At 38.6% G+C, this 17,205-nt stretch overlaps 1 protein-coding gene across 1 annotated transcript in view; it reads left to right on the forward strand.

Moving 5' to 3' along the window:
• Positions 1-17,205, forward strand: part of KIF3A (kinesin family member 3A) — a 76,955-nt gene that overhangs the window by 41,261 nt on the left and 18,489 nt on the right. The window contains exons 6-8 of the mRNA XM_052643323.1: positions 15,706-15,845; positions 16,240-16,437; positions 16,958-17,132. Coding sequence (XP_052499283.1) covers positions 15,706-15,845; positions 16,240-16,437; positions 16,958-17,132 — 513 coding nt within the window. The remainder of the gene's footprint in view (positions 1-15,705; positions 15,846-16,239; positions 16,438-16,957; positions 17,133-17,205) is intronic.

The raw sequence follows: 17,205 nt of genomic DNA on the forward strand, positions 1-17,205 counted from the left end.
TTTTTACAGGAAAACGAGCAAAAGATATATGTGAATATGTTGTTCACAGAAGAACTATCCACAGCAGTAAGTATATGAAAGGATGTTCAACTTCACAAGTAATCAGGAAATGTATATTAAAACAACAGTGGGAGATATTTTGCTCATCAGTTTGGATGAAAGGATATCCAGGTTGGTGATACTCTGAAGAAATGGTCAGTGGTGATGGAAATATACAGCCTTTTTGAAGGGTAATACAAGTGTATCTGTTGAAATTTCAAAAATGCAGTCCTTTGACCCACTGTTTCTATTTCTAGATATATTGAATATATTCTAGAAAGATTTTTTTGATGTGAATAAAAAATACCTTATTGCAGCATTATTTGTAAGAGCAAGAAGTTTGATGCAATCTAATCATCAGTGAAATATTGGTTATATAAATTATGGTGCAAAAATACTATGGACTATAATGAAGCTATAAAAAACAACACTGAGTTAAATCTACATGTAGAGACTCAAAAGACTTTACAGATGTAAGTGAGAAAGAAAGCTAACTAGCAAAGTATGTACTGCATTATCCTATTTATATATGTGTTAAGAAAGCCAAACTATTAAACTATTATATATTTAGGCATTGTGTGTGTGTGTGTGCACATGTGTGTATGTGAAGTACGAATGAAAAGACATTTAATAGTGGTTACATTTAGTAGAAGGGAAATAAGATTGAAAGAAAGGGCTGTAAGGGAGCTTTCTCTTTATGTATATTTGTATTTTTAGACTTTTTGTATTAGGAATATGTTCATGTATTGCTTATTTAATTAAAAATTTTAACATAATGTATTCATAATAGTGACCAAAACTGTCCGTTAACTACTTAAAAATTAATTTAACTTGAGATGTGAGGTTTGTCCAAGGAAAATGAAAAAAAATTCTAATGAGAGAAATGAAAGGAAGGTAAAGAGGTTTGAACACCTAAGATAGCAGGAAGGAAAATAATCTTAATAAATAGATTGAGTTCAAAAATTAAATATTTAGGGTGGAGTGGGAGGGGGGAAGGGAATCCCACACTATTGGTGACAGTGTAAATTTGGTGCAGCCACTATGGAACATAGTACGGAGGTTCCTTAGAAAACTAGAGTTGGCCATATAGTTGAGCAGCCCCACTCCTGGGAATATATCCAGACAAAAGTATAATGTGAAAAGATATATGCAGAGAACAAGATGTGGCGTACATCTCTCTCCAGGAATACACCTTCAGACACAGAACCGTGTGCGGAACACCAGCTGAGAGTGGACAGGAGTACCTGACGGGCAGAAAAGGATATATTGACTCACACAAAACTCAGTAGGCAAGACTCAGTAGGAGGAAGGAACTAGGGGGAACAACAGGAGTGTTAGTAGGACCGGACCTGCCTTCAGCGGGTGGGGGAGCTGAAGCAGAGGTCCGGTCCCCACATCGGGGCAACTGTTTGAGTCAGAGGAGAAACATTTAAGGCTGAGAGTGAAATAGCTGATCTGTGGCAGCCTAAATGGAATGAGAGTCCTTGCTGCAGCCAAACTTACCCCAGATGGCGCAGCGGCTGGGGAGGAGATTAAGGTGGGAAACGCCTGTGGAGGAAAGCGGGGCAGCTACAGAAGCAAGGTCATGCTGCTGAGTCTCGCGTAGGGGGTGGAGCCATTACCAGAGCCTCTCTCCCCCCACATGCCAGCAGGTGCAGCTGAACAGTAGAGAGGCTGGCCCATCCAGCGCCTGATGCACCAAACTACAGAGTAGGACCCCAGCCAGGGGAGCCCTTCTATGTGCCTGTTGCTCTGAACAACAGAGAAGGACCCCAGGCAAGCCTCTCAGTGCCTGATTGTGCGCAGAGAGACTGGCCAAAGAAGGCTTCTGATCGCCAGCTGCAAGAGGCTAGAAAAAAGACTCTGATAGGGCCATAACTCCTGTGGGCAGAGGCAGTCCCTGTCCCTGCACACTTGGCGCGGCAAGGGTCCCCGCGAGCCAAGCAGCTGCGCCACCTTCACGCTCAATTCTCACTGGGACAAAGCTGCCACAGGCAAAAAAATCTTGTGCCTTTGCGTGCAGGGTCACTTACGTAGTGTCTGACTCTTTGCAGCCCTGTAGACTGTGGCCTACTAGGCTTCTCTGGCAGTGAGGGGGCTTCTCCAGGCAAGAATACTGGAGCGTATTGGCCAAAAGGTATTGTCATACCCTTCTCAGTTCAGTTCAGTTGCTCAGTCGTGTCCGACTCTTTGTGACCCCGTGAATTGCAGCACGCCAGGCCTCCCTGTCCATCACCAACTCCCAAAGTTCACTCAAACTCACGTCCATCGAGTCGGTGATGCCATCCAGCCTTCTCATCCTCTGTCGTCCCCTTCTCCTCCTGCCCCCAATCCCTCCCAGCATCAGAGTCTTTTCCAATGAGTCAACTCTGCATGAGGTGGCCAGAGTACTGGAGTTTCAGCTTTAGCATCATTCCTTCCAAAGAAATCCCAGGGCTGATCTCCTTTAGAATGGACTGGTTTGATTTCCTTGCAGTCCAGGGGACTCTCAGGAGTCTTCTCCAACACCACAGTTCAAAAGCATCAGTTCTTCGGCACTCAGTTTTCTTCACAGTCCAACTCTCACATCCATACATGACCACAGGAAAAACCATAGCCTTGACTAGACAGACCTTTGTTGGCAAAGTAATGTCTCTGCTTTTGAATATGCTCTCTAGGTTGGTCCTAACTTTTCTTCCAAGGAGTAAGCGTCTTTTAATTTCATGGCTGCAGTCACCATCTGCAGTGATTTTGGAGCCCCCCAAAATAAAGTCTGACACTGTTTCCAGTGTTCCCCATCTATTTCCCATGAAGTAATGGGACCAGATGCCATGATCTTTGTTTTCTGAATGTTGAGCATTAAACCAACTTTTTCACTCTCCTCTTTCACTTTCATCAAGAGGCTTTTTAGTTCCTCTTCACTTTCTGCCATAAGGGTGGTGTCATCTGCATATCTGAGGTTATTGATATTTCTCCCAGCAATCTTGATTCCAACTTGTGCTTCTTCCAGCCCGGCGTTTCTCATGATGTACTCTGCATAGAAGTTAAATAAGCAGGGTGACAATATACAGCCTTGACGTACTCCTTTTCCTATTTGGAACCAGTCTGTTGTTCCATGTCCGGTTCTAACTGTTACTTCCTGACCTGCATACAGATTTCTCAAGAAGCAAGTCAGGTGGTCTGGTATTCCCATCTCTTGAAGAATTTTCCACAGTTTATTGTGATCCACACAGTCAAAGGCTTTGGCATAGTCAATAAAGCAGTAACAGATGTTTTTCTGGAACTCTCTTGCTTTTTCCATGATCCAGCGGATGTTGGCAATTTGATCTCTGGTTCCTCTGCCTTTTCTAAAACCAGCTTGAACATCTGGAAGTTCACGGTTCTAGAGCACTATATTTCCTGCTCCCCTGGCCGCTGACTCCCCTGAGTACCTGGTGCTTCCAGAACCCCTGTGACCCAAGCAACTGCACCACCTCCACACCTGGTCCTCACTGGGACAGACCCAAGTCCTCCAGGGCAGCCTTGGGAGCAAACCCCAGTGGACGACCCACATGCACAGGTGGAAATAAAACCACAGTTGAAACCCAGGGGCAGTGTAACTAAGGAAGAAGACCCAGAACCCTCCCACCAGCTGTGCAAGCTGCAGATTAAATCCACATGATCAACTTCCAGACTCTGTGTCTGTGAAATATATAAAGGGTCATTGAGAGCTCCCATAAAAGAAAATGCACTAGTTCTGATAGCTGTGGACATTGGAGGCAAGAACACAGAGAGGAGTAGGACCAGATTAGGATCTGAGCTGCCCCCATAGCAGGTCCAGAGATCAGCACAGTGTTAGAGGGCATCCTAGGGAAGTGAGGTGGACTGTCACTCCCAGCGAGGGAACGGACTCTGACAGCAGTTACTCAAGAAAAACATTTTTTATTCTTATGTTTTGACTTGCTCTGTATATTCTTTTGGATTTTTTTCCTTTTTATTCCTCCCCGTCCCATTGTAGTTGTCGATTTTATTGGCACTATGAAATCTAATTAAGCTTTTGAGCTTTTTTTTCTTTTCTTTTTTTTCTCATCACATTTTTTTTATTGTTGTAAATCTCTGCCTCTATGTTGGGCTTTTGCAGTTCTGGGGAGTTTTCCTTTTTTTTCCTTTTCTCTTTATTTTGATTTTGAAAATCTATTATTATTTTTCTACATTTATTCCCATGTTTGCTTTTCCCACTGTTCTAAATATAATTTTTTATTTCCTTTGTTTGCTGGGTCAGTCTGTTGTACTTGATTTTTGTTGGACTGTTTTGACTTTGCTCATGGGTATATATGTATATGTGTGTACTCCATTATTATTATTTGCCTGATTTTGTAACTGCTTTTTGTCTGGGGCTCATCTTTGGTTTCTCATTTTTGGATATTTGTTTTAATCTCAATTAATGCCATAACAAACCACTTGTGGAATCTTTGTTTCTGACCAGAAATCAAGGCTCAGGGCTACCAAGACCCTAGACTACCAGAGAACTAACCCTTGGGGGTATCAAATAGTGAGAGCTTACACAAAGGAAATCACTGGAATACAAGACCCGGCATCACCCAACCAGGGGTATCAAATAGTGAGAACTTACACAAAGGAAACCACTGGAATACAAGACCCGCCATCACCCAACCAGGGGTATCAAATAGTGAGAGCTTACACAAAGGAAACCACTGGAATACAAGACCTGCCATCACCCAACCACCAATAGCACCCTGTGCAGGAACCCTCATTTAAACAACAAACCAAACAGAAATACAAACCCAATCATCAGTAGACAGGATTACCACCTCACTCAGCCTGCAATGCAGGAGACCCTGGTTCGATTCCTGCGTTGGGATGATCCCCTGGAGAAGGAAATGGCAATCCACTCCAGCATTCTTGCCTGGAAAATCCCATGGACGGAGGAGCCTGACAGACTACAGTCCACGGGGTCGCAAAGAGTTGGACACGACTGAGCGACTTCACTTCAGCCTTGCCAATCAGAGGAAAAACCAACAAACAAAAATTCAGAACAAATTTCACCCTATACACAACTTACACAAACCACTGGACCAACCTTAGGAGGGCAGAAACCAAAAGGAAGAAAGAATTCAACCTTGAAGCCTGGGAAAAGGAGACCTCAAACACAATAAGTTAAAAAAAATAATGAAAAGGTAGAGAAATACTACACAAACGAAGGAAGAAACTAGAAACACAGAAGTCCAAATAAATGGAGAGGAAATAGGCAAACTACCAGAAAAAGAATTCAGAATAATGATAGTAAAGATGACCAAAAACCTTGAAAGAAAATGGAGAAAATGCAAGAAACAATTAACAAAGACCTAGAAGAATTAAAGAATAAACATGCAGAGACAACACAATTACTGAAATTAAAAATACTCTAAAAGGAATCAATAGCAGAATATCTGAAACAGAAGAACAAATCAGTGACCTGGAAGATAAAATGGTAGAAATAACTTCTGAAGAGCAGAATAAAGTAAAAAGAATGAAAAGAACTGCAGATAGTCTCAGAGATCTCTAGGACAATATCAAACGCACCAACATTTGAATTTTAGGGGTCCCAGAGGAGGAGCAAAAGAAAGGATATAAAATTTTTTTTGAAGAGATTATAGCTGAAAATTTCCCCAGCATGGAAAAGGAAATAGCCAGTCAAGTACAAGAGGCACAAAGAGTCCTGTACAGGATAAACCCAAGGAGAAACACCCCAAGACACATACCAATCAAACTAACAAAGACGAAACACAGAACATTATAAGCAGCAAGGGAGAAGCAACATGTGACATACAAGGGAAACCTCATACCCTTAACAGCTGATCTTTCAGCAGAAACTCTGCAGGCCAGAAGAGAATGGCAGGATATATTTAAAGTACTGAAAGGGAAAAATCTACAACCAAGATTACTGTACCCGGCAAGGATCTCATTCAAAATTGATGGAGAAATCAAAAGCTTTTCAGACAAGCAAAAGTTAAGAGAATGTGATACCACCAAACCAGCTTTACAACAAATGTTAAATGGGCTTATATAGTCAAGAAATACAGGGGAAGAAAAGAGATCTACAAATCATCCTAAACAATTAAGAAAATGGCAGTAGGGACATATATATCAATAATTACTTTAAAAGTAAATGGATTAAGTGCTCCAACCAAAAGACACAGACTGGCTGAATGGATAAAAAAATAAGACCCATATATATGTTGTCTACAAGAAACCCACTTCAGACCAAAAGACACATAAAGACTGAAAGTGAGAGGATGGAAAAATATATTCCATGAAAATGGGGAGCAAAAGAAAGCTGGAGTAACAGTCATTTTATCAGACAAAATACACCTTAAAGAAGATTACAAGAGATAAGGAAGGACACTACACAACGATAAAGGGATCAATCCAAGAGGAAGACATAGCAATGGTAAATATCTTTGCACCCAACATAGGAGCACCTCAATACATAAGACATAAGACACACTAACAGACCTAAAAAGAGAAATTGACTGTAACACAATAATAGTAGGAGACTTGAACACCCTACTCACACCAATGGACAGATCATCAAAACAGAAAATTAATAAGGAAACAAAAGTCTTAAATGATACATTAGATGAGATGGATCTCATAGATATCTTCAGGACATTCCATCCAAATGCAGAAGAATACACCTTCTCAAGTGCACATGAAATATTCTCCAGGATAGTCCACATCTTGGGTCACAAATCAAACCTCAGTAAATTTAAGAAAATTGAAATCATATCAAACATCTCTGACCACAACGCTATGAGATGAGATACCAGTTACAAGAAAAAACTGTAAGAAACACAAACACGTGGAGATTAAATAACACATTTCTAAATAACCAACAAGTTACTGAAGAGATCAAAAGGGAAATCAAAAAATTTCTAGAAACAAATGAGAATGAAAACATGACAACTCAAAACCTGTGGGATGCAGCAAAAGCAGTCCTAAGAGGGAAGTTTACAGCAATACAATCCTACCTCAAGAAACAAAAACATAGACCAGACAACCTAACTTTACCCCTAAAACAACTGGAAAAAGAACAAAAAACTCCCCCAAAATTAGTAGAAGGAAAGAAGTCATAAAGATCTGAGCAGAAATAAATGAAATAGAAATGAAAGACACAATAGTAAAGATTAATAAAACTAGAAGCTGGTTCTTTGAGAGGATAAACAAAATTGACAAACCTTTAGCCAGACTCATCAAGAAAAAAAGAGAGAAGACTCAAATCAACAAAATTAGAAATGAGAAAGGAGAGGTTACAACAGACAATGCAGAAATACACAGGATTATGAGACTATTATGAACAACTATATGGCAATAAACTGGATAACCTGGAAGAAAGGGACAGGTTCTTAGAAAAGTTCAATCTTCCAAGATTGAACCAGGAAGAAATAGAAATTATGAACAACCTAATTATAAGCACTGAAATTGAAGCTGTGATCAAAAATCTCCCAAAAAACAAAAGCGCAGGACCAGACGGCTTCACGGGAGAATTCTAGCAAACATTTAGAGAAGAGCTAATGCCTATCCTTCTAAAACTCTTTGAAGAAATTGCAGAGGAAGGAACACTTGCAGACTCATTCTACAAGGCCACCATCACCCTGATACCCAAACCAGACAAAGACAACACCAAAAAAGAAAGCTATAGGCCAATATCACTGATGAACATAGATGCAACAATCCTCAACAAAATTTTAGCAAACAGAATTCAGCAACACATCAGAAAGCTCATACAGTATGATCAAGTTGGGTTTATTCCAGGAATCTAAGGATTCTTCATTATATGCAAATCAATCAATGTGATATACCATATTAACAAATTGAAAGATAAAAACCATATTATAATCTCAATAGATGCAGAAAAAGCCTTTGACAAAATTCGCCACCCATTTTTGATTAAATCTCTTCCAGAAATGGGCATAGAAGGAACCTACCTTAACATAGTAAAGGGCATATATGAGAAGCCTACAGCAAACATTATTCTCAATGGTGAAAAACTGAAAGCATTCCCCCGAAGATCAGGAGCAAGGCAAAGGTGTCCACTTTCAACACTATTACTCAACATAGTTCTGGAAGTCCTAACTACAGCAATCAGAGAAGGAAAAAAATAAAGGAATCCAGACTGGAAAAGAAGTAAAACTCTCATTGTGTGCAGATGACATGATACTGTACATAGAAAACCCTAAAGATAGTATCAGAAAATTACTAGAGCTCATGAGTGAATTTAGCAAAGTTGTAAGATACAACATCAATACACAGAAATCACTTACGTTTCTATATACTACCAATGAAAAATCAGAGAAATTAAGGAACCAATCCTATTCACCATTGCAATAAAAAGTATTAAATATGTAGGAATAAACTTACCTAAGGAGACAAACACTGGACTGGAAGAAACACAAGCTGGAATCAAGATTGCCGGGAGAAATATCAGTAACCTCAGATATGCAGATGACACCACCCTTATGGCAGAAAGTGAAGAGGAACTAAAAAGCCTCTTGATGAAAGTGAAAGTGGAGAGTGAAAAAATTGGCTTAAAGCTCAACATTCAGAAAACGAAGATCATGGCATCCGGTCCCATCACGTCATGGGAAATAGATGAGGAAACAGTGTCAGACTTTATTTTGGGGGGCTCCAAAATCACTGCAGATGGTGATTGCAGCCATGAAATTAAAAGACGTTTACTCCTTGGAAGAAAAGTTAGGACCAACCTAGATAGCATATTCAAAAGCAGAGACATTACTTTGCCGACTAAGGTCCGTCTAGTCAAGGCTATGGTTTTTCCTGTGGTCATGTATGGATGTGAGAGTTGGACTGTGAAGAAGGCTGAGCACTGAAGAATTGATGCTTTTGAACTGTGGTGTTGGAGAAGACTCTTGAGAGTCCCTTGGACTGCAAGGAAATCAAACCAGTCCATTCTAAAGGAGATCAGCCCTGGGATTTCTTTGGAAGGAATGATGCTAAAGCTGAAACTCCAGTACTTTGGCCACCTCATGCGAAGAGTTGACTCATTGGAAAAGACTCTGATGCTGGGAGGGATTGGGGGCAGGAGGAGAAGGGGAGACAGAGGATGAGAAGGCTGGATGGCATCACCGACTCGATGGACATGAGTCTGAGTGAACTTTGGGAGTTGGTGATGGACAGGGAGGCCTGGCGTGCTGCAATTCATGGGGTCACAAAGAGTTGGACACTACTGAGCGACTGAACTGAAGGAGACAAAAGAACTGTATACAGAAAATTATAAGACACTGATGAAAAAATCAAAGACAACATAAACATGGAGAGATATTCCATGTTCCTGGATAGGAAGAATCAATGTTGTGAAAATGACTATACTGCCAAATGCAATTACAGATTCAATGCAATCCCTCTCAAATTACCAATGGCATTTTTCACAGAACTAGAACAAAAAATGTCACAATTTATATGGAAACACAAAAGACCCCAAATAGCCAAAGCAGTCTTGAGAAAGAAGAATGGAGCTGGAGGAATCAACCTTCCTGACTTCAGATTATGCTACAAAGCTACAGTCATCAAGACAGTACTGGAACAAAAACAGAAATACAGACCAATGGAACAAGATAGAAAGCCCAGAAATAAACCCATGCACCTATGGGTACCTTATTTTTGACAAAGGAGGCAAGAATATACAATGGGACAAAGACAGCCTTTGATAAATGGTGCTGGGAAAACTGGACAGCTCCATGTCAAAGAATGAAATTAGAACACTTCCTAGCACCATACACAACGATAAACTCAAAATGGATTAAAGACCTAAATGTAAGACCAGAAACTATAAAACTCTTAGAGGAAAACATAGGCAGAACACTCAATGACATAAAGCAAGATCCTTTATGACCCACCTCCTAGAGTAAGGGAAATAAAAACAAAAGTAAATAAGTGGGGCCTGATTAAACTTAAAAATTTTGCACAGCAAAGGAAAGTATAAGCAAGGTGAAAAGACAACCCTCAGAATGGGAGAAAATAATAGCACATGAAACAACTGACAAAGGATTAATTTCCAAAATATACAAGCAGCTCATACAACTCAATGCTAGAAACTCAAACAACCCAATCAAAAAGTGGGCAAAACACCTAAACAGCCATTTCGCCAAAGAAGACATACAGAAGGCTAACAAACACATGAAAAGATGCTCAACATCGCTCATTATTAGAGAAATGCAGATCAATCCACAATGAGATATCACCTCTCACCAGTCAGAATGGTTGTCATCAAAAAATCTACAAACAATAAACACTGGAGAGGGTGTGCAGAAAAGGGAACGCTCTTGCACTGTTGGTGGGAATGTAATTTGATACAGCCCTTATGGAAGATGGTATGGAGATTCCTTTAAAAAAATGGGAATAAAACCACCATATGACCCAGCAATCCCACTCCTAGGCATATACCTTGAGGAAACCAGGGTTGAAAAAGACACATGTATCCCATTGTTCATTGCAGCACTATTTACAATAGTTAGAACATGGAAATAACCTAGATGTCCATCGACAGATGAATGGATAAAGAAGTTGTGGTAAATATACACAATGAAATATTACTCAGCCATAAAAAGGAACGCATTTGAGTCAGTTCTGATGATGTGGGTGAGTCTAGAACCTATTATACAGAGTGAAGTGAAAGACAAAGATAAATATCGCATTCTAACGCACATGTAAGGAATCTAGAAAAATGGTACTGAAGAATTTATAGGGCAGCAGTGGAGAAACAGACTTAGAGAACAGACTTATGGACATGGGGAGAGGGGAGGAGAGGGTGAGATATATGGAAAGAGTAACATGGAAACTTACACTACCATATGTAAAATATAGCCAACAGAAATTTGCTGTATGTCTCAGGAAGCTCAAACAGGGGCTCTATATCAATCTAGAGGGGTGGGATGGGGAGGGAGATGGGAGGGAGGTTCAAAAGGGAGGGAATATATATATATATACATATATATATATACACACACACACCTATGACTGGTTCATGTTGAGTTTGACAGAAAACAACAAAATTCTGTAAAGCAGTTATCCTTCAATTAAAAAAATATATATTGAGCAACTTAAGAAAAAAAAAGATACATGCAACCTAGTATTCATGGCATTAATATTCACAATATCCAAGACTTGGAAACAACTTAAATATCCATTGACAGATAAATGGATATGTGGGGTGTGTGTGTTTGTAAATTAATATATGTGTGTATATACTAATATATATATTTATGTGGTATATAAAGTAATACATGTATGTATATATAACATACACATGTACACATTAATACATAAAGTATGTACATATTAATATAAACATATATATATACATATAATGTGGTATGTACATATAATGCATATGTGCATGCTAAGTTGTTTCTGTCATGTCTGACTGCAACCCCATGGACCATAGCCTGCCAGGCTTCTCTGTCCATGAATTCTCTAGTCAGGAATATTGGAGTGGGTTGCGTGTCCTTCTCTGGGGGATCTTCCTGACCCAGGGATTGAGTCTGTGTCTCTTATATCTCCTGCATTGGCAGGTGGGTTCTTTACCACTAATGCCATGTGGGAAACTCAGTTACTCAGACACAAAAAAGAATGAAATAGTGCCATTTGTAGCAATATGGATGGACCTAGAGATTTTCATAGTAAGTGAAGTAAGTTAGAAAGACAAACACCATGTAATATGACTTATATGTGGGATCTAAAATACAGCACAAATGGACATATCTATGAAAACAGAAACAGACTCAGAGAGAGCACAGACTAGTGATTGCCGAGGAGGAGGAGAGAGGGTGGTGGGGAGGAGGATTGGGATCAGTTTTTTGTATCATCTTGAAAAACAAAAAACATTTCATTTTATATTCTAAACTAAACATTTTGACAAAAATTACAGCAATGGAGGTGTTTAGTTTTATTTCCATTATGTGCCGTATCATTAGGTTGGGTACTGAATCTACTGAGTTGCTGCAAGCTGTTCTCTCCTAGCATCACTGTAAAATTTAATGTAGGTCGCTTCTGATACAGTGTCTGTCACATTGGTTTGTTTTCATAATCGGAAAGAGAGAAAAATCATAATCATAAGTAGCATGCTTTACTGACATTGCAAAAATAGTAGGTATTAAAATATTAAATATGACTTTTTCAAATTAGACTTCCTCTCTAAATTAAAACACTGCTATAGTTTGATTGGATAATTACATAGCTATAAAACTATTCCTATCCTTTCATAAGGTAGTTCCAGTTTAAAAGATACATCCCGTGGATATAATTCTAAAGAGAAAAAAGGTATCTGCTTAAAGATGCTCATAATAGTTTCCTTTATAAAATATAACTAGGACGCAATTCCAAATATCTCTCAGCAAGACAATAACAATCAATTTTAGTAAAAATTTTAAGTTGTTTTTAACATGGAAACATATGTAGAGATAATGTTAAGTGCAAAAAAAAAATAAGATAAAATAAGACCTATGTTGTGGAACCCTAAAATCCTAAAAATTGATGCTGTTAAAGTGCTGCACTCAATATGCCAGCAGTTTTGGAAAACTCAGCAGTGGCCACAGGACTAGAAAAGGTCAGTTTTCATTCCAATCCCAAAGAAAGGCAATGCCAAAGAATGTTCAGACTGCACAATTGTACTCATCTCACACGCTAGCAAAGTAATGCTCAAAATTTTCCAAGCAAGGCTTCAAGAGTACGTGAACTGAGAATTTCCAGGTGTTCAAGCTGGATTTAGAAAAGGCAGAGGAACCAGAGATCAAATTGCCAACATCCGTTGGATCATAGAGGAGGCGAGAGAGTTCCAGAGAAACTTCTGCTTTATTGACTGTGCCAAAGCCTCTGACAGTGTGGATCACAACAAACTGGAAAATTCTGAAAGAGATGGGAATACCAGACCACCTTACCTGCCTCCTGGGAAATCCGTATGCAGGTCAAGAAGCAACAGTTAGAACAGGACATGGAGCAACAGACTGGTTTCAAATTGGGAAAGGGTACGTCAAAGCTGTATATTGTCAGTGTGCTTACTTAACTTTGATGCAGACATCATTGTGAAATGCCGGGCTGGATGAAGCACAAGCTTGAATCAAGATTGGTGGGAGAAATATAAATAACCTCAGATGCAGTGACACCACCCTTATGGCAGAAAGTGAAGAGCTGAAGAACCTCTTGATGAAAGTGAAAAAGGAGAGTGAAAAAGTTGGCTTAAAACTCAACATTCAAAAAAATGAAAATCATGGCATCCAGTCCCATCACTTCATGGCAAATAAATGGGGAAACAATGAAAACAGTGACAGACTTTATTTCTTGGGTTCCAGAATCACTGCAGATGGGGACTGCAGCCATGAAATTAAAGGATGCTTGCTCCTTGGAAGAAAAGCTATGACAAACCTAGACAGTGTATTAAAAAGCAAGGCATTACTTTGCCGAGAAAGGTCCGTTTAGTCAAAGCTATGGTTTTTCTAGTAGCTATGTATGGATGTGGGAGTTGGACCATAAAAAAAGCTGAGCACTGAAGAATTGATGCTTTTGAACTGTGGTGTTGGAGAAGACCTTGAGAGTCCCTTGGACTGCAAGGAGATCCAACCAGTCCATCCTAAAGGAGATCAGTCCTGAGTGTTCATTGGAAGGACTGATGATGAAGCTGAAACTCCAATACTTTGGCTACCTGATGTGAAGAACTGACTCATTGGAAAAGACCCTGATGCTCGGAAAGATTGAAGGCAGGAAGAGAAGGGAACAACAGAGGATGAGATGGTTGGACAGCATCACCAGCTTGATGGACATGAGTTTGAGCAAGCTCTGGGAGTTGGTGATGGACAGGGAAACCTGGCGTGCTGCATTCCATAGGGTCGCAAAGAGTCGGACATGATTGAGTGACTGAACTGAATTGACGCTGTGGAAATATGTATAGTGTGTTTCTTCTGATTAGATGATTTGAAGTGATGTTAGATTTATTTGTTTTTTTATATCTTGTGGAAAATTTCATAAATTTGATTTTTAAAAATCATGATTTGAAAGAAAATAGGAAAAGATTATGTACAAGGAGTCACAAATCCTTCCATTTTCCCTCACTGATTTCCATTTTATGTTCTTTCATTGAGCTTTACTTTTCCTTATCTATGCAATTTACATTCTAGTTATCTGACTTCTAATAGCTGTTTGCTGATAAAGAGTACCCTTTTAATGTTTAAATTCTAAAATCACAGCTGGCCTGTACATGAATGTATAGTAGGAAAATAATTTTGGTGTTGGATGAAATTAACATATTGCTTTTAAATACTTTGGAATTTAAGGAAAAAACCCACACATGCCCACTGTGGAAAAAAAAGCATCTTTTTTATTTATTTATTTTACTTTACAATATTGTATTGGTTTTTGCTGTACGTTGACATGAATCTGCCACGGGTATACATGTGTTCCCCATCCTGAACCCCCCTCCCACCTCCCTCCCCATCCCATTCCTCTGGGTCGTCCCAGTGCACCAGTCCCAAAGCACCCTGTATCATGCATCGAACCTGGACTGGCGATTCGTTTCACGTATGATATTTTACATGTTTCAGTGCCATCCTTCATATCATCCCGCCCTCGCCCTCTCCCACAGAGTCCAAAAGACTGTTATATACATCTCTGTCTCTTTTGCTGTCTCGCATACAGGGTTATTGTTACCATCTTTCTAAATTCCATATATATGCGTTAGTATACTGTATTGGTGTTATTCTTTCTGTCTTACTTCACTCTGTATAATAGGCTCCAGTTTCATCCACCTCATTAGAACTGATTCAAATGTATTCTTTTTAATGGCTGAGTAATACCCCATTGTGTATATGTACCACAGCTTTCTTATCCATTCGTCTGCTGATGGACATCTAGGTTGCTTCCATGTCCTGGCTATTATAAACAGTGCTGTGATGAACATTGGGGTACACGTGTCTCTTTCAATTCTGGTTTCCTTGGTGTGTATGTCCAGCAGTGGGATTGCTGGGTCATATGGAAAGCATCTTTTTGTTTGCACAATATATTCATGTAAAACATTTATACACACTCAAATTCTTACTATATTTTGAATGGATGCTTTTGTTTTGCAGGAATAAGATTATACTCCTAACTTTTTTCTCTCTAGTTCATATGTTTTCGGTATCTTTCCATGTCATTAAGATCTACCTTATTTTTTTAAGAGACTGCTTCATCATACATAGTGTGATTATTCTATTAACATAATTGATTAACTGCTGCCCTATTGATTGTTTTTGATATCTTGCTGTTGCAAACAGTTTTACCCTGACGATTTTTGTTATCATCTAATGTATATATGAAAGTATTCCTGTGATTGTTTCCCAGAATATACCTGTTAGAGACAGCTGAAACAGAAGTTTATTTTTTGAACTATTTAACATATATTTTAAAGTCAGTTAATTTTTAAGCCAGTAATGCATGAAATTAAGTATTTTGTCCTAAAAGTACTTCTTTAATGTGAAAAAGTTAGTTTTTTGTTAGCAGCATAAATGTCAGAAATTTCATAGCTAAATACACCTAAGCTTTTGTGTTTAACCATGTTCTCTGGCTTTTGGCTGTGATGAAATTTAGTATTTTGGATATTATTTTTAGAGGCATTCCCTGTTGTTAATAGTTTTAAAGAGATTCCTTCTTTTATTCAAGGTTCTGTTGGTGCAACTAATATGAATGAACATAGTTCCCGTTCCCATGCCATCTTCACAATCACTATAGAATGCAGTGAGAAAGGTGTTGATGGTAACATGCATGTCAGGATGGGGAAGCTTCACCTTGTAGATCTTGCTGTAAGTAAGAGGATGCTAGTTAAGAATAACTCTGGTAGCTTCTTTTTATTTTATAAATGAGTGATAACTCAAAAGTTATTAGGAGTGATTTTATATATATATATATATGTTTTATATGTGTGTTTAACTTACTATTAATTATGGACTGTTTCTAACCTATACAAACAAAGAATAGTATAATTTTCCATGTACTCATCACTCAACTTTAATAGTTATCAGTTCATGTCCAGTTCTATTCCTTCTCTACCCTCAGCCACTTCCCTTCTAGTATTATTTTGAAGTGAATTCCAGATATCATTAGAGTTTTTACTGTTAAAATACTTTTTTTTAACTTTGGGAAGAATATTCTGTATTTTTTTGTTTTAGCTTTACTTCTGTCTCTGTTTATTGCTAGGGTTCAGAAAGACAAGCAAAAACTGGAGCTACTGGACAGCGCCTAAAAGAAGCTACAAAAATCAATCTTTCGCTTTCCACCCTTGGTAATGTTATTTCTGCCTTGGTTGATGGAAAAAGCACTCATGTGCCTTATCGTAACTCTAAGTTGACTCGTCTTCTTCAGGATTCCTTAGGAGGAAATTCAAAAACCATGATGGTAAGACTTAATTGGTGGTTTAGTTACCATCAGGAAAATTTTAAGATTCTGATTGATGCCAGCAGTTGATATTCATAACATTTTAAAAACTGTCGATTATTTTACTTTTTAAAATTTATGGGTTTTTTTTAGCACACCATGTGTGCTAGCCTATAATTGGATTGTTTGGAAACCCATGGGGTGATGCCCTCTTTTTCACAGCCAGAGTGGAAGTATGTTCCAGAGTTCTTTGGTATATGCGTAGTGGTAGTGTCGATTTTAAGTGTGTTGGAACTTCCCTGGTAGTCCAGTGAGTGATTAAGACTTCGTGCTTCCATTGCAGGGGATGCTGCAGTTTCCATCCCTGGTCAGGGAACTAAGATCATGCATGCCATGCAGCATGGCCAAAATAAAAATAAATTTTAAAAATTAAAATGTAATAATAAAAATAATATAAATATTATTTATTTATAAAAATAAATTAAAGTTTTTAAACTGTATCATGTGTACAGCAAAATGCTTTGTGTTCCTAATTCAACAGTGTGCAAATATTGGGCCAGCAGATTACAATTATGATGAAACCATCAGTACGTTGCGGTATGCTAATCGTGCTAAGAATATTAAAAATAAAGCTAGAATTAATGAGGATCCAAAGGATGCTTTGCTTCGTCAGTTTCAGAAGGAAATAGAAGAACTGAAAAAAAAGCTTGAAGAAGGTAACATTTTCTTGAAAATATTAATGTTGGTTAAAAATGTGTTTTTAACCAATAAGTGTTCTAATAAAACCAC

Source organism: Budorcas taxicolor, chromosome 7 (assembly GCF_023091745.1).
Source record: "Budorcas taxicolor isolate Tak-1 chromosome 7, Takin1.1, whole genome shotgun sequence".
NCBI lineage: Eukaryota > Metazoa > Chordata > Mammalia > Artiodactyla > Bovidae > Budorcas > Budorcas taxicolor.